Below are 22,202 nucleotides of genomic sequence, written 5' to 3'. Positions count from 1 at the left end.
ATGAAATTCTATTACTTGTATACACACGATGATACCCCCCAACTCGGTTTGAAGCAGCGTGCTGGATTAAGCTCCTAACCTTTTCTTCATGGGTATAGGATCCAAAGGGATGAACTGGAGGAAGACCCAGTAGTACAAGGTTACTTATTTATAAGTAAAAAAAAACCTTCTTATTTTAATACTAAAACCATTTATCCATATTTGTGCAAAAAATTTTAAAAGTAACCATCGTGTATATATTTTTTTAATTTTTAACATTCGTCTATAGAATATGAAATTTTATCTCGGAACGACCGAAGCCAATATGACGTCTTCGACATTATTTAACCTTTTATTAATGAAGTGTACACTGTCCTCTTTTTACGAGCACGAGCTAGCTAGTGATGGCAACATCGATGTATCGATTGTCTACGGAATCGCGTCAAAGTATAAAATGACCCTGAATTAGATTGAGCGATAGATTTATAAAACGATTCGTAATCGTATACAGGCGAATCGAGTATCTGTTTTTGAAAATATTATTGTGATTTTGAAAAAAATTTGAAATAATTTCAGAAATAATACATATGTGTGGTTTAGTGTTGTGTGTTATTATTATAATTTATTTAATCAGAGTCGTGGCGTACTCGAGTTCACGAGACTAATCAGAAACTCCGAATCTAAACAACTTGCATAAAGATTATAATACGAATGAATTATTACAGAATCAGTGATCGTTTTCTATGGGACGCACGGCTCTGGGTGTCTCCCATCATTATACATTTCATCGATAACCCTTAATTGCTAAAGCCAATATCCTATCGACGTCCAAGCATCCCTACTCCTTGAACACGCATGAATAAGCTAAGTAATCCCGACGCGCAGGGTTTTAAAACAATATGGAATTCGCAGAAATTGCCACCAGACCACGCTTCGGTAGACAAAGACTGTGCGCCTGTGTTATTTTTTTTTCATTTTTTCACTATCTCTGTTTAATTAGGCCCCGCTATTTGCAGACGTTAGCCTTTATACCTTAAACATTCACAGCATTTTAAGCTTTATTTTGTTGAAGTTTAAAGTTATAGTGGTTTGAATGGTATTTCGTATGGTGATCGAGTGGGTGACTGTACGTGTATTTCATGCGTCGACGGTAGCTTTGTGACTCGGGAAGGTTATTGTATTTTGTTTAACTTCACCACACTTTTCTCTCGCTGATATTATAATGCTAGAGTTGGTATTATTTTATCTAAATCCTGGCAGTGTAACGTTTACTATGAGAATTGTGTTAAGGTACAATATAAAGCATAAAAATATAAGTTTTTAAATATAATTTTATACATTTAATTATAGGCCGAGACGGTCCAGTGGAAGTCTTTAGTCCAAACCTCCGCTCTGGCGTTTTCGCGTGTTGATTATGTTTACATAAAGTACTTGTTCAACTGCATAAGATATCAATATGTCGAAACAATTCAAAAATACGTTATATTGAATTCGTAAAGGTGGCAGCGTGGTAGACTGACCTCCGTATTCTTATAAACTTTATTACGCCAGACTAAAACGAGTTAGAATTTTATAGAGTAGTATTATACACGAATATTTATGAAAAAAAATAATGATATCGTCTAGCGTCTATCAAACGTTATTTTCATACAGGAAGCATTTGCCCAGCAGTGGGACGTTTGTGTACAGTGAGTGTTGTGTACATGGTGTATTAAATAGCTTTGGTTATTTTTTGTCTAGATGAAATGTCAAAGTTGGAAACGCGTAGATTGAAATAGTGCCCAACAATTGGCCACTAAGTACACGCATACTAGTAAAGTATTATGACGTTTGGCGAGTTGTCAAGAGTTGCTGTCACGCACACCAAGATAATAAGATGGACCAGATATTTTTAGTTCAGTACTCTTATATAAATAATCTAAGTTATAATATATAATATTAATTTTTGTATTTATATTGCGTTTTGTACACCAAATAATATATATTGTATAAATGAGTAATTGCGTTGGTATGTACAAATGCCTACTTTTTAGTTGGTGGTAGGGCTTTATGTAAGCCCGTCTGATACCACCCACTCATCATATATTTTACAGCCAAGCAGCAATTTTAATAATATTTTTGAGTTCCCAGTTTGAAGGGTTAGTGCGCCCGTATAACTACAGGCATAAAGGACATAATAACTCAGTTCTCAAGGTTGGGACCGTATTTTTGACTGATCACCATCAGTTGGCACATTTGCACGGCTTTTCATAAAAAAGTCATGTCCTTTGAGTTCTGTTTCTGCATATCCATAGTGCCATCACGTTACTTGAACAACGATAACAATAAAAATATTACTCAAATATCAAATAATAATCAATTTACTTGTAACTATGTGACCATTCCTTCTTTTGAGCTTCATTTCGGTTCTTCTTGGTAGGTATAACCGATAAAATTGAACTGGTAAAATGACCGTTGATAAGTACTCGTAAGGGCCTATTCGAAGGATGTGCATTTAAATTAAATTAAATTTTGATTCATGCAAACTAAAAGTTTTTGTCTAAAATATTATATTTTAAAATTGATTTCATAATTTTTAAATAACATAGGTGCTTCTTATATGTAATTATTGTTGTATAATTTTCTTTTAATATATATTTTCGTCTGCCTGTGCACATCACGCTATACTTGCTCTGAACGTTTATTATCATGTATCCTTCTTTTTGACTATATTCCAAAATACAAATTTTCCTTAAATCCATATGGCCGCACGTTGGACCTCCCTTAAATATCTAAGTTTACTTCAACTATTTTCGACGCTGTTATCATATAATTTCGAGCTGAATGTCTCGTAACACCGTCCTCACCCCGTCCAGAAAGGAAGAAAATGTTTCGAGAAATTGTCAGCAGTAGCCCTATGTCTAAAAGTTGATAGTGTTGTTTATGCCTTGAAAAGCATGTATAGCCATTGGCCCTGCGCTTGAAACCTCAGCATGGTGAATTGAGTTCCTTAAAAGACGATAAGACGTCCAACAGTGGGAATACTTTTATTTAATTATGGTATTTAACTTTACAATTCATAATAGTAGCCTTAAACTTCATCATCGGCATGTTTTCTCTCTTTTTGACATTCGAAAGAAGAAGAAACAGCGAATAGACAACCCCCTCAAAATAACCTTTATTAAAGTAGCGTATTTGTATTACAGTTCATTCAACATTACATAGATTAAATTCCATTATGACATTATACATTTATTTACGGCTTTCAGTTTTATGTAATGTTTTTATCATACAACATTCTTTCGTTACGATATTCGAAAAATTTTGAACATGTCTAGTTACGTTTTTTTTAATATTTAAATTTCGAATTCCTCATTCTACAAACTCAATGAAATAACTAACATAAAAAATGATGTGGTTTATTTTTTGGAAATATACGAGCGTTTTGAAACCGTTAACGCGTTTATTTAATTTTTTTTTGATCTTAGTTTAAAAACTTTTCTGTAAAGCTTTAAGTGAAGTTGGAATGAAAATAAGTATTTTATTTACTGTTAAAATTGTATTCAAGTGATATTCTGTGAAATGTACTCTGTAAATGTATATGTATATTTGTATAAATATAATAATGTCGTCAATCTGTATATTATTGGCTTCCGATTTTAATTAAACGAATGTTTATAACCTACTCTATCGATGAATCGAGCCTTTTGAAGATAAATAATATTAAATATACAGTAATATTTGATTAAAATCGAAATATAAATATAATAGTTACTTGCAACACAGTTAGACTTATTATATACATGCCGAGAACTATCCCATTTATTTTCTTATCCAATACTGGGAGTTTATCCATGGCTGTTAATGATATTTGACAGCGTCAGCTGAATTTTGGTAACTGTTATGAAAACTTTAAAAATTGCGTTAAGGTATCTGGTGTAGTTCTATAAATTTATATAATAAATAATCGTTTTAAATGCACAATTGCATGGAAATTTGATATCACCTTAATAACATTTTAAAAGCCTAAACTGATGGGTTCTACAGGATAAAATTTTGGAATGAATAGGAAAAATTTCACGGGAATTTTCCCGTTATTATCCATAAGACAGGATTTTTCAAAATTAATCTCCTATATCGGGTTTGTATTAGGATATTTATTTTACAATTTCTAAATAATCTTATGATTTGGTTGGTATATGGTATGGCATAATGATTTTTTACAAAGAGTGAAACTTATTATCCTTATTATTTATGGTTATGTACAGGTTATGTAAATAACCCATATATTTAGGCTTACGTTAGTGAGTTAAAAAAAATGGTTATTTTTTTTTTTTTAAATTCATCAACTGAGAGGATGAAACTTAAGATGGAAGTTTTTATGGAAGTTCGTCATGTGAACGTTAGAAATATTGAATTCATTGAATTTATCGCAACAGATTAAAATAATATAATAAATCAGCAACTAGCCTATGTTCTGTTTTATGTTCGCAATATTTTTTTTTTACGTGAAGGCACATATTTACCTATTCCTATTATTGTAACTCAATTTGATGAGTTTATATGCAATAATATTAAACAAAAACCACGGAAATTATATATTTGAATTTATGACAAAATAGCTTAATTGTTTAAGTTCCAGACTCATAGCATACACTGTATCCGGAGCTTGAGCAATAAAATGATCTCTGGAGATAATAACAGCCTGTTAAGATACTTCTGCATCGCCATTAGGATGCGGATACATCGCCTTAAAACATATAAAATCCTAATGAGATTAAACCTTATAATTACAACTCGTTTAATAGTACATTTCTATTTAACTTGTAATTAAAATTCTAAAATCATTTGCATAAACATTCCGCACGTAAAAAGCGTGTTTAATAAATTCCTTCGTATTTGGTAATAACCTCCGTACTACAGAAGTAAAAATTAAAACAATACACGAACTGTGCATAAACATTATCGTTCGTATATTCAAACTTAGTATTTTATTAAATTTTTTTTGTAGATAATTCTTTTTTTTAGGTTTTTTAAATTAAGTAGACATAGAACATGCTTTTGATAATTATAACAAACGTCCCTTAAATGTTCTATTACTGAAAAAAACATTCTTTTCCTAAAAAGGTATAGAGCTCATCCCGTCACGCCGCACCAATGCTAGACACACGTGTGGCAGAACCTTACTTTAGCAAATCATATTATATTTACGTATGTTATGAACCTTAACCCTCTTACCCTTAATGTATACTATTTTGGAAGCCGAAAATCTCGAGTGTTTTACAAGCTATTCCATAAATAAATGCCTTATCGTACAAAAATATACTTAATATATATGAGATTGTAAGATAAGTAGTCTTTTATATATTTGACATATACGAATATTAATTAATACATACATATACCACATGGATAATTTAAATATCTAGATATAAAAGAACTAAAACAAACGAGTATACTTCATTATCTTAGTGTGAGTACTATTTTTCTAGTGTGCGTGTAGTTAATGGTCAACCGTTGGGCACTGTTTTTCAACATGTTTTTCACTTTGACAGTCTATCTAGGCATATGGATAATCAAACACATAGTCATATAACATAAGTAAATAACGCTTGTGTAACGCCTTTCACCCTAGACCGCCGGTATAAATGTAGAACTCAACGAAATATATAAAAAAAACCGTAGTCCGTTAATAACTTATGCAGTCGTTAACAATATATCGTTAATGTAACATACATTTATCGTATGTTACAGTAAAGTTAATTTTATGTTCCGTTTCACTCTCATTACAATGTAATGTCTGTATATACTTATTGTTAATTTTTTTCATATACATATATAAGCGGTATTTCGCTTATGTATGTATATGAAAACTCTGATCACTGATTAATCAAGAAATCTCAGAAACCATAACACCTACAAACTTAAAATTTGGCAGGCAGGTTATATTATATTCTTATATGGATTTAGACATCCGCTAAGAACGGATTATACGAAACTTCACCCCTAAGGGGGTAAAACGGGGTTTTGAAGTTTGTGTTTGATAAATTTCGAGTAGGTAAGACCGCAGTTTCTGCTAGTACAACATATTTTTTAATTTATTAACATTCGTACGTTTGTAAACAGTGATCAGTTTTATATACAAGTACATTTCACCATGTTTCTGCTTACATCGCAATAATACGCAAGAACTCGGATTTTAATTGATTAGAGGACAGTTTTAAAATCGTATTTTTACGATCTGTATGTTCCGTTTATTTAGGTAGTAGGTATTATGTAAATAATTTTACCGTTTTTATAACCTGAAGATATTTATATGAAAATTAAAACGAGGTTTACGTATTCATGTATTTAGTTATCCCTAATTATAATATTTCTAGAACTAAGTACTAACAAGTGATACGACCGCCTTTAGTTTTGCACATATTTATGTTTTTTTTTTGTATTATAATTTAACTTATACAATATGTATAAAATAAAAAAATATCATACTAATATTGTTAATATTGATGATTTGTCCATACGTAAATTATTAATCCTATTGATAAGGAATATAATCAAGATTAATATTATAGAGAAGTTATAGGTTTATGACGGATACTAACACCTGTATACTTTTTGAGTTTAAGCATATGTCATAATCAGACACAAACTTTCAACCGGCGGTTTTGAGGGAGGCAATATATACTAGACACAAAAAACTTTGCATTAAATATCTTTTGTTCTCAAAAACCAAATAGTTACGTATATTTATTACAGATAACTTAAAATCGTAAAGAAGTACATAACGGTTATTGTAATTAGATTTATTTATCACAGATTATTAATATTTATGATGTTAAGAAAAAAAAATTGTAGTAGAAAACTAATATATGACTCGATATATGTATATGATGTATATTAAATGTATTTGATATATGGAAAGAATGTAGGTGCATACGTAATTATTATATACATCAATCGGTATTTTTAATTTTGTTTTCTAAATGTCACGATAATAGTCCGAATCGTTTTATTCCCAAAATCATTTTGATAATAAAAATACAGCAGTCATCTTGTTTAACACTAGCTGTGCCCGCGACTTCGTGCGCGTTGTTTGAATTTAAGTCATTTGGATATAGTAGCGTGATTTTATTTTTATTCTTTCTGCTAGTGAAAGTCCCGTCGAAATCGGTTCAGCCGTTCCAGAGATTAGATTTAACATTAAATTTATCTTAACTTGTATCAATCACAGATAACACAAAACAAAATATTTTTTGAATAAACCATCACATTTGTTGTATTTTTTAATTTTACTACAAGTTAGAAAGGTGAAGGGATTATTTTTATAGTGATTCAAAATAAAGAATTGCAATTAACTTATACATTGCTAAGCCGACTATGATACTATATGATTTATTAACTTTGACATTGATTTAAAGGCTTAGTACAATTTTTAGTAATTTTTTTTAGTAAATAATGGTCCTGTAACTCTAATGTTTCTAATGGATTTAAATATATAAATTTAAAACTGTGTTCCGAATGAAGTCAAGATAAACTTAACATTTGATTCTAATAATATATATTTATACTGACGAATATTATGTTAAAATGTATTTGTAAAATTTTTTTTATGGTTTTTATTTACGCAAAAGTTTAAGTTTGGATGCTATAGCGTAATAGAATGCTCAAAAGGCCGGGCATAATATAATTTTTCACAAAAATCTATTATGTCGTGGTTAGTACTAACATTGTCTAAATTTCAATTTACGTCGACCACATCATATATTCTATCGCCAAGCAATAATACTTAGTATTACTGTGTTCCGATTTCAAGGGTGAGTGATCCAGTGTTGTACAGGGACAAGGGATATAACATCTTAGCTCATGAAGTTGGTCGCACATTGGCGATGTAAGGAAAGGGTAAACTTTTGTACGGCGCCAATGTCTATGGGTAGTGGCGACCACTTACCACCAAGTGGTCTATTCTGTCCTCCTACCAATGTAGTAAAAATAAAAGATAAACAGACAATTAATATATCGTATGTTACAAGTGCCGCTATTTTGCTTAAATTGAAAATACATACGTAGGTAAAACTCAAATAAAAATATATCTCAGTAGCCTAAAGAAATATATTTAAATAAAAAGCTTTGTAACCATTTAAAACTAGAATGTTGAACTAACATAATTTATTATAGTTAAATATAACAATTATGATTGAAACTTTAAAATAATTACTAAAATAAATCTTTAAAAAAATATTGCTCTTCTATAAAACTTTCATAACAATTTTCTCACAGATACTATTTTTTACTAATTAATAAAGATAATAAAATAACATTTATTTATCAAAGATCGCAAATAATATTTTTTATTATACTACTGTTCTTTTTTTAAATATTCGTTCGTTATATTTGCATTCTAACATTTTAATCATTGGTTTAAATAAATACAATAAAAAAAAATCAAAATTGAAATTTCGTCTAAAAATCTTATCAGAAACATTCGAATCCATATAAATTCTTATTCATAGATAAATATTTCTTTTAAAACAGTTTACCTCAATGCGTATCGTCTGCATCCCGCTACATTTGGTTTTTTAACATTTTTGCATGCGTTTTTAAACTACAAAATCGACCATGCCATTGTTTTACCACACCACCACAGTTTCATCAAAACCGGTTAATCTTTGCATTCACCTCACTTACCCGATAAAGTATTTAATTCAGCAATCATTTCCCGTATTAAAAGAAATTATTACACAAACACCATCACTGAACGTCCACTGTTTTGTAATGTAATACTATTTAAACGGAGCTTTGTCAGTTAAAAGACATGTTATAAAATTCCGGTTTGTTATTTACCCGATAATAGGCCGAAGGAAATTAAAAAAAAAGAATTCCTCGGCAAACAATTGGACGCCCAACAAAAGCAGTGCTTCGCAGCTATCCGAAGCTGTACTGAAATTCTAAACCCCGACTTCGGTGTCTGTGTCCAGCACCCCCCATTACTAAATTTCCAATCGAATCTAAAACATCTTAACTAACAAACATACCCATTTAAAATTCATCTCTACACCTGTGATATTAAGGTCTGTGTTGCTAGAGCGCAGAAACTCAAATCCGGCATTCATCAAAACACCCGTCCCGCTACAAGGCTATGAGAACGTATAATTTAAAGACGGAGCTAGCTGACTCGCGTTGTAAATATACTCGTCCTGCTCCCTCGTATTGAATAGGCGGTAAAGCTTTTTGCCTGACGATGTCGCGTTGCTCATTTTTTTGCTATTCTGTATTGAATTACGTATTATTTCGTGAATTAGATTGTGCCGCGGTGTCATATTTTTGCTCAGTACCTACCTGATGTTTTTTAAAAGGATATTGGGTAGGCAGGTTGGTTATCCTATTTTGTGCAATATTGAAATAAAATTGTCATTAAAATTTTGTAATAATAATAAATTTAATAAATAAGAAAACAATTGTATTACATTGTTTGTATCTTCAACGTAATTCTCGTATTTCCTCTTTTCTTTCGGCAGGATGAAACACTTTATCTTGAAGTGATCGCACATCAGTGCCCTGTAAATATTGGATAATTTAAAATGTACCTACTTTACATTATTACATTTACATTACATTAGCAGCCTGTAAATTTCCCACTGCTGGGTTAAGGCCTCCTCTCCCTTTTGAGGAGAAGGTTTGGAGCATATTCCACGACGCTGCTCCAATGAATACACATGTGGCAGAATTTCGTTGTAATTAGACACATGCAGGTTTCCTCACGATGTTTTCCTTCACCGCCGACCACGAGATGAATTATAAACATATATTAAGCACATGACACTTCAGTGGTGCCTGCCTGGGTTTGAACCCGAAATCATCGGTAAAGATGAACGCGTTCTAACCACTGGGCCATCTCGGCTCGTATCCTACTTTACATACGAGATACAAAACGGAAATTACTTTAGGTATCTATTTTTAAATAGCCTTGGTAATTCTATTTTTTCAGTCCTTCAGTTTTTCCAGTCAAATATTATTGGTTTCTAAAACAAAGCAATCTCCTGTTTTAATTTTCAATACAATTTCAAAACTGTAAGAATTGGACAAAATACGAAAACCTTTCGTTCCCGACATTACGTTACCGAAAGCTAAATTTTTTACGGTTGTTATATGTTTAATAACGTAAAACAAAAAACTTTTTTAGGTCTTCTACGAGCAAACTTGAAAAAGGTTTAACTCGATTTGATTCTTACATTTTTAAGCTTATCACCAATAAGCTGAAAAATATGAACATTATCTTATATTATATATTAATATTTTCCATGGTGAATAATATTATAGCTCACTGCGGACAATAATAGTCACGAGGTATCATTCACATGATATTTCCTGCGGAAGAAGCGTTGTGATCAACTATTTAGTATTTTACATGTTCCGTTATATAAATAGTCATATCGTTCAGGATATAGTGGAGTTTTAACGAAAAACTTTTCTACGATAGTACCCATTTTGTCCAAGCAAATAAAACCACCCATATAAACGTTCAACCTGAAGAAGCAATTAAACACGTTGATGGTTTATTGCACTGATTGGTAATTAGAATACTTTTTGAAGCCTTGTTATAGTATATCTCGTAAATATTACTGAAATTGCTGTATATCTTGAATTGGTAAGTGCTTTATGAGCTTAGCCGCAGAGTCAGTACAAAAAAGAGCAAGAAGTAAGAATTGGACTCTCGACTTTCACATCAATAACCTCACGCTTAAGTTAGTGGCTTCACTTCACCCAATTAGATTAATTACATCTATACTTATATTATAGAACTGAATATTTTGTTTGTCAGTTCATGTATCTAATAAGGATCAGTCCGATTTAAGAAAATCTGCGTTCATTGACCCGTTATTTGAGGAAGGTTTTGGAGTGTATAATTAAATATGAAGTAGCTAGTTGAACATTAGCTTTTTTATGATATAGGTAGGCGAATGGGCAAATGGACCACTTGATAGTTAGTGGTCACCACTGACCATAGACATTGGCGCTGTAAAAAATATTTACCCTTCCAGACATCACCAATACGCCTCCATACTTGCGAACTAATATATTATGTCCCTTGTGCCTGTATATACACTGGGTCACTCATCCTTTAAACCAGAAAACGACAATACTTAGCACTGCTGTTTGGCGTTAGAATATCTGATGAGTGAGCGGTACCTACCTAGACTGGCTTCCACAAAGCCCTACACCAAGTAAAATGTTAGTTATGCATATTAGTTAGTATAAAATAAACCATGCTCACCACACAGACACCATAATGGCCATGTGCTGCAATTGCAAATACTAGGAACACATAGAGCGCAGTGATCTCAACCTGTGGTAGGTAGAGTGATATCACGACTGCAGTTATCAGAGGTATATTAATCCAGCTGATTGTGTCACATCTCTGCTCACTCATCTCAGCAACTATGAGTCGACTCTGAAAATAAAATATATATTGAAAAATTGTATCACCTGACACCGTGGTCTGGTATCTGCCTTGACACGGATATTCAAGAAAATTAAATGTTTTAATATTATTAAAATCATTAAATAATAATTCATAATATATTAATAAGCCAATACTGTTTAAAAACTATTCATTATCGTATCGTATATCAAAGAAATGTAAATATTTCCGACAAATGTTTCAACGCGTTTTCATTAATTTCTTTTATCGTTTTTTAATTGATTTACAGTTTTAATTATCGGTCCAACCAACCATCTTTCAAATAAAGATGGAAGTGACAGCAAATCAAATTATTTTCCCTTAAAAATAAATCCTATTCTTGTTAAATATAAACAATAACATACTTCAACATGATAGATTAAAATAATTTTCTATCAATTACTAAATTTATATGCATCAGAATAATCTTTAAGACAATATACGTATGTATGTATATTTACCAATACGCAACCGGGGCCTTCTCCTGTTAATGAGAATGCTCGGCTGCGGCATTTTCTAGCTGTTACCTTACTCTTTATTTATTTATGAAGAATTTAAAACATAGCGCTCTATTCTCAACGGTATTGCACTGTAGTATCTCTTTACAGTTGTAATAGTTTTAAGTCAGCGAATCTGCCGTTGGCGCCAATGTTCTTGTATTTCTCAAGTCGCAACAGAAACTTTGTCGCGTTACATCCATTGTTATGTTTTATTAATAATTAGAATATAAAAATTTCGTATCGTTATCGTCTATCAAATTGTTTTACATTATAAAGTACAAGATAAGACGCAAATTCTTATTTCAGTTTAGAAGCATTGTAACTTCTTATTAAATACCAACGGTTCCGAAAGAAATATCTCATAAATACATAACAATATCATTGCACCATTAATAATACCTACCTGTAAAGCTCTTACAAATAACTGGAATCATCATATTACGAGATAAATTAATAAATAAACTATGTTCTGAACTTGTAAGCTACTATAGATACTACCGGGAATAACCAACAATGTAGTTACTATTTCTCATAATAAATAACATGTATTTATTAAAAAAGTTATCCAATTAATGGGTAAAATAAACCTTATAAATATTATTATAACCTTGTTACTTAATTCATGTTTACTTACACTAATATTACTGAAAAGGGTTCCAAAAACAATGAGAAACATTCTACGGTCGTTAGCAAGGATATCGTTCGACGACCACAACACCCACACCGTCATAGTGACAGTCATTATTAACATCCCCCAAATCGGTCGAAGGCACTCTGTCATCGAGTACATGTGGCCGGTTTTATTCTTGTATGATCTAAAATATATCAAAAAATATCAAAGTGAAAATCATGAACACGATTGGGTAAGTTTAAGAATACCTATATTTAGAATTTTAACAGTAACATCTTTATTTCTTATTATATACCTCTATATGGTAACTGTTCATCATTTAAAATATTGATCAGTTCAATAATGCTTACATTATGTAAACACTTATTAAATCTATATTACAATCATTTACATATTTATACGACAAATATAATAAAATTTGTTTATATTCAATTTCAAAACAGTCGTATTACAGAAATCTAAACGATAAAAAAACTAACGACTATTTATTTCACAAAAATTAAAAAAGAAATAATCTTAAAATAAAAAATTGAATACCGCTGAACAATAAACTAAATCGCTTACAAGCTTACAACGCGCAATAATAACAATCACATTACAGAGTCAAGACGTTTTTTCGTCTGAAACGTCTCAAAAATACACCAATAAACGTTACGTTAAAATTCGACCCAATGTTATCTAGAACATAATACTCACAGATATACATTATATTTGGCAGCGTCGTGAAAAAGCCGCGTGAATTGTCATTTCCAAAGCGTCGACGAATTTAATGTTACCATACACGAGCACTTTGTACACGGCAGGACCCTTGATACCAGCTAACAGAAACAGAAGCGACGACGCCTACGTGAAAAAATAAAATTAATACATTTCACTTTATTGTACTTAATGCAAAAATTACACTTGAATACTACCTATATATATTTAATTTTTTTCAAAATTAAAGTTTCCACTAGGTTCCATCCACCTTACGATCCCAAGCATGTTAAGTTGTTTGTATATTGGACGTGATTTAGTGGATATAGCCAAAGTTGGTTGTATTACATACAACAGAATGTATGGCAAATATTAATCGGTAAAGTATTACAGCACTTCAACGTCTTTCTGTTGGATTGGACACTCCTCTCCTTATAATGAGAAGATTTGGAGCTTGTACAATCACGCTTCTTCTACGCGCGGTTAGATATATTTACGAGTATAGTAGATGTTCATCCAACATGTATGTTAGATTGCGATTACTTCCCCAGGATGTTTTTCATCACCGCCGAGTACGGGATGAATTATAAATACTAATTATTATGAGTAACTAGTTGTCGCCAACGGCTTCGCTCGCGTTTTAGGGTTTGGTCGGCATAAAAAATAGTATGTCCTTCCTTAGAGTTCGAGCTTATAAAATTTCATCTGAATCGCTTCACTGGTTTTGCCGTGTAAGAGCAACATTCACAGAGACAGACACAGTTACATTAATATTAGTATAGAAGTACTTTTTACCCGGATTTGAACTAAAATAAAGATCTACTTGTTCTATCCACTAGACGATCTTATTTAAGATCTCTTTTATAAACTATAATTAAAGTTAATAACGCCAAGTGCCTGTGTAGGTGACACCCACTCTTAGCCCGCCAAATAATAATATTTAGAATTTTTGGGTTCCGTTTTGAAGGGTCAGTATAACTACAGGCACATGGGACATAACCACTTGGTACTCAATGTCGTTTTCGTATTGACGATGTAAGGGATATTTATTATTTTTTACAGTGTTTCTATGGGCAGTGGTGTCCTTTGGAAGGGAATTATTTCATTAATTATCACAATATATACTTAAATTATTGAATTCGAATGATTTAAAGTTAATGATCGCTCCGATATTGATCACGATAACCGCCGGCCTCATGTGTCTACAATATAAACAAGAAATTAAATACGGGAAAAACGTTAATTATTTAAGTAAATATAATGATGTCGTAAACAATAATTTGTCAAACTTATTTAATTTAAATTTGAAAAATTTGTTCATTTAAATATTTTAGACGCAATAAACATAGTGTTGCAATGTTAGTTGAAAATTGTTTTTTTCAGTACGAGACCCCTTTCAGTAGGTACTTTACGATGTTCCGAAAACTTGCAGAATCAATTCACGTTCGCACTTCACAAACATTTAGTCTGTTCATACTTGAACACACAGAGTTAATATTTATTATATTGCGTTGTTATAACGTGCATATCGCTTTGAAAACGAATTAGTTTTATAAAAATTCTTGATCTACTTCTACGTTGCTTTCGATTGTGTTTTTACAGACTAGCAAACTTACTGAAGTAAATTTTTTGTCTATGTATATTCATTAAATGTTTTGTTCTTGATTTGGTTGTAATATTGTTAGATAAATTGTATTCTCACCCAGATACTGAGATCATATCCCCACGGCAGATACAGCGTCCTCGTGTTGTACTTAAGTGCTTACATAAAAATTGAGCACAATACTAATTACTATCAGGTATGCTCTGAAAAATATATTTAAATAAGTTCTAGTAGGTTCTAGTATCTGCAGTAGAAGTACTCGGAGTTTGGGAAAATAATGAAAAAAAACTTGTAACACCCTGCCTTATTGTACTGGTGTACCTTTTTAAATCTTCGATGTTAATATATTGTAAATGTAATCTTTTCATTCAATTAAAAATAAATTAAATGTCAATATTGTGGTTTCTGTGTAATGGGTACATGGATATGCACATGCAAACAGACAATCGTTGAATTAAAGGACGCTCTTCTTGTTCTTCTTTTTGACATCGATAACATTTCACTCAAACATATCATAAAGAGGTTGCACCAAAAAATACACGTTGTGGTCATTTTATTTCGGTTGTTTTGAAATAAGATCCTAGTTGTTATACATTTTTGGAAAGCTGATAAAACGGTTATGTTTTTAAAATAATCTGCAGGACAAGTTTCATAACGATTTTTTTTTTGATTTTAAGGCATTTTTGTGGAAAAAAAATTGAAATAATATATTTTTCCGTCTCGCATTTTTAAATTTGGACCGATAATTATTGTTTTAATATTGACAAATAACCAGTGTTTATTCGTTTTTATAAATCAGAAGAAAAAAATAGATTTCAATTGATACTTTATTTTAAATAAATTTTTGAAGTTGCATTTATGACTTATTTTGAAAAAATCTAAAAAACGTGATAACTCAAAAATGGTTCACTTTTGCATCATGCATATGGGGGTTAAGATTATCGCAAATAATTACCCCTATCACCTCCTAACGGGAATACGTTGAATTACCAATAACCCTGTATAACACTGGTATGGACTGAGTTTATCGGTTTTACTCGGTAGAATCTTAATGGAGCCGATGATGACCTATTATAATCTAATCTTACATCAAAAGTAAAGTTCCAGCCTGTTAAAGTCCAACTGGGCAAAGAACTCCTCTCACTTTTGAGGAGGAGGTTTTGAACACCACTGCGGTTTAGTGGATACACGTAGCAGACTCCCATCAATCACGTGTATCATCACAATGTAATCCTTTACCGTCAGAGATAAATTATGAATTAAAATTAAACAAATTAATTCAGTGTTATTTGGCCGGGGTTTGAACTCTGAATTATCGGTCAAGATTCGCGCAATCAGTGGTCCATCACAACTAACAAAAGTGCTTATCAGTAAAAATAAAAATCAAAATGATTTTGTACTAAGAGGACCATCTTTTCCTCCAGTAATAAGAAATTATTTAAAGAGAAATTATTTTTGGCGATAATAGAGAGGTTGGGGACTCCGTTTCACGTTCGATATGCAATAGACATGTGTTTGTATAAAGGCACATGTAACATAATATTACGTGGACATTAACGTTCGACGTAGATTGAGATGAATCATTACCACGACCTTGGTGACGATGAATCTACTTTGATTTATACGAACTGATGTAATGTTTTGCAACTACGGGCGGATACTTCGGAGTCATATCATTCCTTGATTTCCATACAGGGCATTATTTTATGTAATAGATAGCTAGACGGTCAGCCACCTGATGGTAAGACGTCACCACGTAGCCTGACGTTTTTTAAGTGTGTATAGCAGAATATTTGGATAAATCTTTTTTTTTGTTTTGACTAAATATTTTATGAGAATCTTTTGTTTCATGATTATCATAAATGTCAATCGGTTTTTACGTTTCAAGTTATATTCAAGACATTTACGAACAAACACTTTTTACAATAACGACGCGACGATATCCAAAACTTGGAACGGGGATGATATGTGTTCTGGAAGAGCTGACTTAATCCGTGATATATATATACATACATATATATCTTCCTTAAAGTAGCTATGGTTTCACGTAAATGATGAAACAGATATCGACCAATTATTAGAAATTAACCAATGTAATTATATTCGTGAATTGATATTTAGTTTATGAAGATACAAATAAACTCTTTATGCTACACTCATATTACTAACAGTAGTTATTCTAGATGATCTCACTTGTAAACAGGTATCTCACTCGTATCTCACTAGTGAAATATTGAATACTTACGATGATACGCTATTTTGATACGAGTGTGCTTTAAATGCTATAATTATTGAAGTCAATATCGTATATAGCTCTCGGATATTTCATCTTGTTCTGCGGTGAGTTACAAGTTTGTTTAAACAAAATAAATCAGATTTAGATTGTATTGCATCAGTAGAATGTTGCTGATTCAATTTAGGTTAAAGCACATAAAATTATATAATGACTAATTTAATTCACGTATGTGTCATTTTGAATTAGAAAAAGCACAATGAGATCCAATATATTTTTCGTAATGTAAGAAATACGTTTTTCGTATTGCAGAACAAACTATTAAAAGGCTGCTATTGAAGATATAATATTGTCTCATATAAAAAAAAAACTTAAAGAACGTCACTTATCTAAAATTATAAGCAATAAATATCAGAAACGCACAAACGGTGAACACAACACGTGACAGCATAGATTCTTCTATCTCATACTCCCCGGGACGACCGGACGCGGTGCAATCATAGTCGTACATGAGGATTATCAGCGCTCAGAGCACCATGCAAAGGAACCCAGCGAACGTGAGGACGTTCGGAGCGATCCATTTCGGTATAAACTAAAACAAAACTTCGTCACATTTGACTTTTTTTATGGCATAGGTTGGCGGACGAGCATATGGGTCACCTGATGGTAAGTGGTCACCACCGCCCATAGAAAATGGCGCTATAAGAAATATTAACCATTACTTACATCGCCAATATGCCACCAACTTTGGAAACTAAGATTTTATGTCCTTTGTGCCTGCACTTACACTGGCTCACTCACTCTTCAAACCGGAACACAACAATACTGAGTACTGTTTAGCGGTAAAATATCTGATGAGTGGGTGGTACCTCCCAGACGGGCTTGCACAAAGCCCTACCAACAAGTAAATCACAAATTTTAATTTTACAATCTACATTTAGCATATCCAGAGTTTGTCGTCAGATGGTGCCAACTTATTTTCAGAGAGAATGCTGTCGTACTGATCGATTTTGGCAATTGAGCAAAGCGGCCAATATTTAAGGGAGACCAGCTAATTAAGAAGGACATATGTGTCGACAGAAGTGTGTGCGCAAACACAGGTAGACTCTCTATTACCTTACTCTGATGGAAGGCATATCTGACACGACCGCAAAGAGTTCAGGTGCAGGAATTTACGTGCATTTCGAGGCATGGGAGTTCTTATACTTCGAGAAATTTTCAGTGCAAATACACTTGAAACGTACTTTCCGAATAATATGAAATTCTAACAACAGAAACTTCTGAAAATGATACTCTATAAAAAACCCTAAAACATTTCATTCAGAAATTAAGAGTTAAGAATTGAGCACCTCCTTCTTTTTTTAAATCGATTAAATATATATTTGATAAATGACTTTTTTAGTCAAGTTCAAAAAATTGTTAAGAAGTTCGAATACCTTAACGCAGAAGTTCCACGTGGGATGCATCACGTATCTGCTGAGGGGGCTCGTGTCGATTGCATTGTACTGGAAATAAATTATTTACAATCACTTAATTTAATAAATATCTCTTAACTTAAGTTGAACAATAGCAATTTATTTTATATCAACAAACTATTTGTCGTTGACTTCGCGTTTTAGGAATCGGTAGTCAAGTGTTAGGCATGAAAATGTAGCCTATATCTTGGAATTTAAGCTTGCTTGATATTAAATTACATCAAATTCGGTTCAGTGGTTTAGCCGTAAAAGCGTAACAGACAGACAAAGCTACTTTCGCATTTATAATATTAGTATCCATGAAGAGAGTTCTTACGGAATAAAACTGCAGCTCTCGGACATTTTAACCTGTAACTGTTTGCTGTCAATAGAAACAGACTCCCAATAAGCATCAAGTTTGAATATTAGATTCAAATAATTATGTTTTGTTCGTACATGTGTATGTGTTGTTTTCTTGTTATGATAATGAGCGAGCCAGTACAATGACAGACACAATACGTAACGCGACGTAACACTTCACTCAAATCTGTAGTACAGTTTAAAAGTTAAGAAAAACACATTAGACGTCAAATAACTAACAAAATACATTTAAAAAACCAATAATTAAACGTACCTATTCCAGAACGTTTATTTTTTTAATTAAAAATATATGAAGAATTAATGACTAACCGTATAATTATTGAATCCTTTTAAATGTTCCTTAGTTAAATATTTATAATTGAAAATTTTCATTGTAAAACTGAAATCACACTGACAAAATTATTATAAAACTTCCGTATTAACGCATATTACGCCAACGAATATTCGAAAATGAACTCTATTTAAACTGAATAAAGCATTGAATTGCTAACATAAATATCAGCTTATATTTTTTTATTCAAAACTAGTTTTACGCTCAACGCGTTGTAATATGAATGGCGCACAACGTGACGTGATTATTTTTGTTCAAAGATAACGTACAGTCACTGACAGATAACAATTTTGATAATTTAATTAGTTAACTGTTTTTGCAAGTAATAAAAAATATATTCCAATTACATATTATCTCAATATTTAGTATTTATCTGTAGCGTCATTGTATCAAGCCGCGTTCATACGAGTCGATTTTTCTGAATAGACTTTTAATCCAATTGAAGTACCAAAATTCTTATCAATAAAATTCTATTATCTTTCAACTTATTGTAATAATATTGTTTAAATAGTTGATGTCACAATATTAACCTACAAATCAAATTTTAGTGCACGAATATGTGCATAAACACAGTTCTACTCTCTTTTCTCTAACTCTTATAATCCGATGGGACGGCAATCCAAGATGACCGGATAGAGTCCGCTAGAGTTCGATAGAGATAGAGCGCTATACTGGATGTAACACCGCCAACTTATTACCTCTGGGCTACTAAGACTTTCTTTATAATTTTTTTTTTTTTTTCACATCCCTAAAATTTAAACCATGATCTCGAAATACAGAGCCTATTAAACCTACTAATAATAATTACGATATTTTTAGCATAGTTGATTCTCTTCTTTTTTCAAAAAGGTTTATATAGCTATACCTGAGCCAAGTGCATAGCTAGGGGAGTTCACTTAATAACTTTCTGACAAGGCAGCATGTATTTAAAATTATAGCTTTCAGTAAAAATATGTAGATGGATCTATGGATATTCAGCGAATATAAACTGCCATGGAGACTGTGAGGTATAACTCATGTGGAGGCTAGAACTATAGCCAACATTTTCGTATTTTTAACTTTCCATTGTGTTTTTATTTTTAGGGATAAATCAGTGTCCTTAAATATTTTTCGGTGAAGTTTGTTAGTTAAGTTATCGGTTGCATTGTTGCATTTTGCTATACCTATTAAATATACGGAACCGTTATTATTATTGTTATTTTATTATTATTAAATAGGTAAGAAGACTGTAACATGATGGTAAGGTGATTTTGAATTTACCATTTGCTTGCTACTTATGAATCAAACGGCTGTGAATAACGGATCAAATCAAATCAAATCAAAATATACTTTATTCAAGTAGGCTTTTTACAAGCACTTTTGAATCGTCATTAATCAAACTATATTAAGTGAAGCTACCACCGGTTCGGAATGTAGATTCTAACGAGAAGAACCGGCAAGAAATTCAGTAGTTACTCTTTTTCAATATCTAAACAGTCATGTTAGTTAAATAGAATTATATGTGTATGTTATATATCCTGCCTGGAAGTCAATAGAAATATATAGTCAATAAAATGGATATTAGAGTTAATTTATGAAGTAGGCGGATATTTATGATTTGTATTGTTGTTTCAATAAAAAAATATCGACAATCCATAAAATAAACGCATTATTTCTATATATAAACGCGTGTTATTTAATTTAATATTGAGTATAGCATTTTCCGCGTCATAAGTGCAGAGTTAAAAATATTTGAAAAATTAAATTATTTTACTTTTAGCCCAATTTGTTACTTTATATGTTGAGACAATTTTTGTTTATGATTATTATTTTATGCTAAATAAGTAGACGGACTGTCGAACGAGCCCCCTGATGGTGAATCACCACTGCTCATAAACATTGATTCTGTAAGAAGTATCGAGTTAATATGTTATTCTCCGCTATAACAGAGGATAGAGCCTAAACCCATTAGCCCAAAAATATTAGCACTGCAAAAATATCGACCATCCTCACATCGCAGAAATCCCAATGCGGCTGAAACTTTGGAAACTGAGATGTTATGTCCGTTTGCTGACTTATTCTTCAACTGGAACAATATGTAGTAAGTAAGTATTGCATATAGAATATATGATGAGAGGGTGGTACTTAACCAGACAGAATATCTTTGTCTCTCTTTTTATGTAATGTATATATACGTAATATACGTGGCAGAATTTGATCCGACACGTGTAGGTTTCCTGAAGATGCTTTTCTCCAATTGTTTTCAATTTTTCTTCAATTAGTCGAGGCATTTACGGACTGAGTAAGCTAAAGACTATAAAAAAACTGCCATTCTAAATAAGTTTAAGCGAATCTTCAAGCCTGAACACCTTTACACTTTGAGTAAATCTCGACATTTCAGTTCTGCAGTCACTTGCCAAATCTTGTTCAATAACAGTTTACGCTTCGTAAAGTAGCTTAAGTGTAAGTGACCGACAGCTTATTCAGAGAGTTAGCTAAGGAGCTATATAATTGAATATCTACTTTTTCCAACATCGTACAACTAAGCACCACTACCTACCACTAGAACCCACAACAGTAAATATAATACAAAGCGGTTTGCTTCTTCATTTCTCATACACACATCATAGATATTTTTTCCGGCGTTTGTTTCCTTCTGTATTATAATCTGGTTATCTTCGAGGCATGAATGAATAGGTATCTTCAAAGCGAGCGACTTAGTCTGTATCTGCATCTGAATTTACTAATAAGTGTGGTTGAGTCGAGTATTCTTCCAGGGGAGAGGTAATCAGCCACCGCTACATTTGCCCTTCCTCCTTCTTTCTAAAAAAAAACAATCATACCCTTTCCTTCGCAAAATACGAGTTTTACCGTGTAGTCTGATTGTATCTAGTAATTATCATATTAATATACATACATAATTTTTAATCGGTCGTAAAATAATTCGGGCGCATTAAAACGCAGCAGGCTCGCAG

The 22,202-nt window shown here is 31.9% G+C and overlaps 1 protein-coding gene and 1 pseudogene across 3 annotated transcripts in view; both read right to left on the bottom strand.

Moving 5' to 3' along the window:
- LOC113403510 (eyes absent homolog 2) overlaps positions 1-8,907 on the bottom strand; it is a 41,093-nt gene extending 32,186 nt beyond the window's left edge. For 2 of the 3 annotated variants that reach the window (XM_026644089.2, XM_026644092.2), the window contains exon 1: positions 8,499-8,907. Coding sequence is in view for 1 of the 3 variants with exons in the window: in XM_026644092.2 (XP_026499877.1) it covers positions 8,499-8,519 (21 nt within the window). In the remaining 2 variants the exon portion in view is untranslated. The remainder of the gene's footprint in view (positions 1-8,498) is intronic. The other variant, XM_026644091.2, reaches the window with a different exon arrangement.
- A 1,401-nt stretch (positions 8,908-10,308) lies between these two features.
- Positions 10,309-19,400, bottom strand: LOC113403520 (ethanolaminephosphotransferase 1-like; annotated as a pseudogene).
- Between the last annotated feature and the right edge of the window lie 2,802 nt (positions 19,401-22,202).

This window comes from Vanessa tameamea, chromosome 25 (assembly GCF_037043105.1).
Source record: "Vanessa tameamea isolate UH-Manoa-2023 chromosome 25, ilVanTame1 primary haplotype, whole genome shotgun sequence".
Lineage (NCBI taxonomy): Eukaryota > Metazoa > Arthropoda > Insecta > Lepidoptera > Nymphalidae > Vanessa > Vanessa tameamea.
Note: the sequence above shows the minus strand (reverse complement) of the source record. Positions and strands in the feature narration are given on the sequence as shown.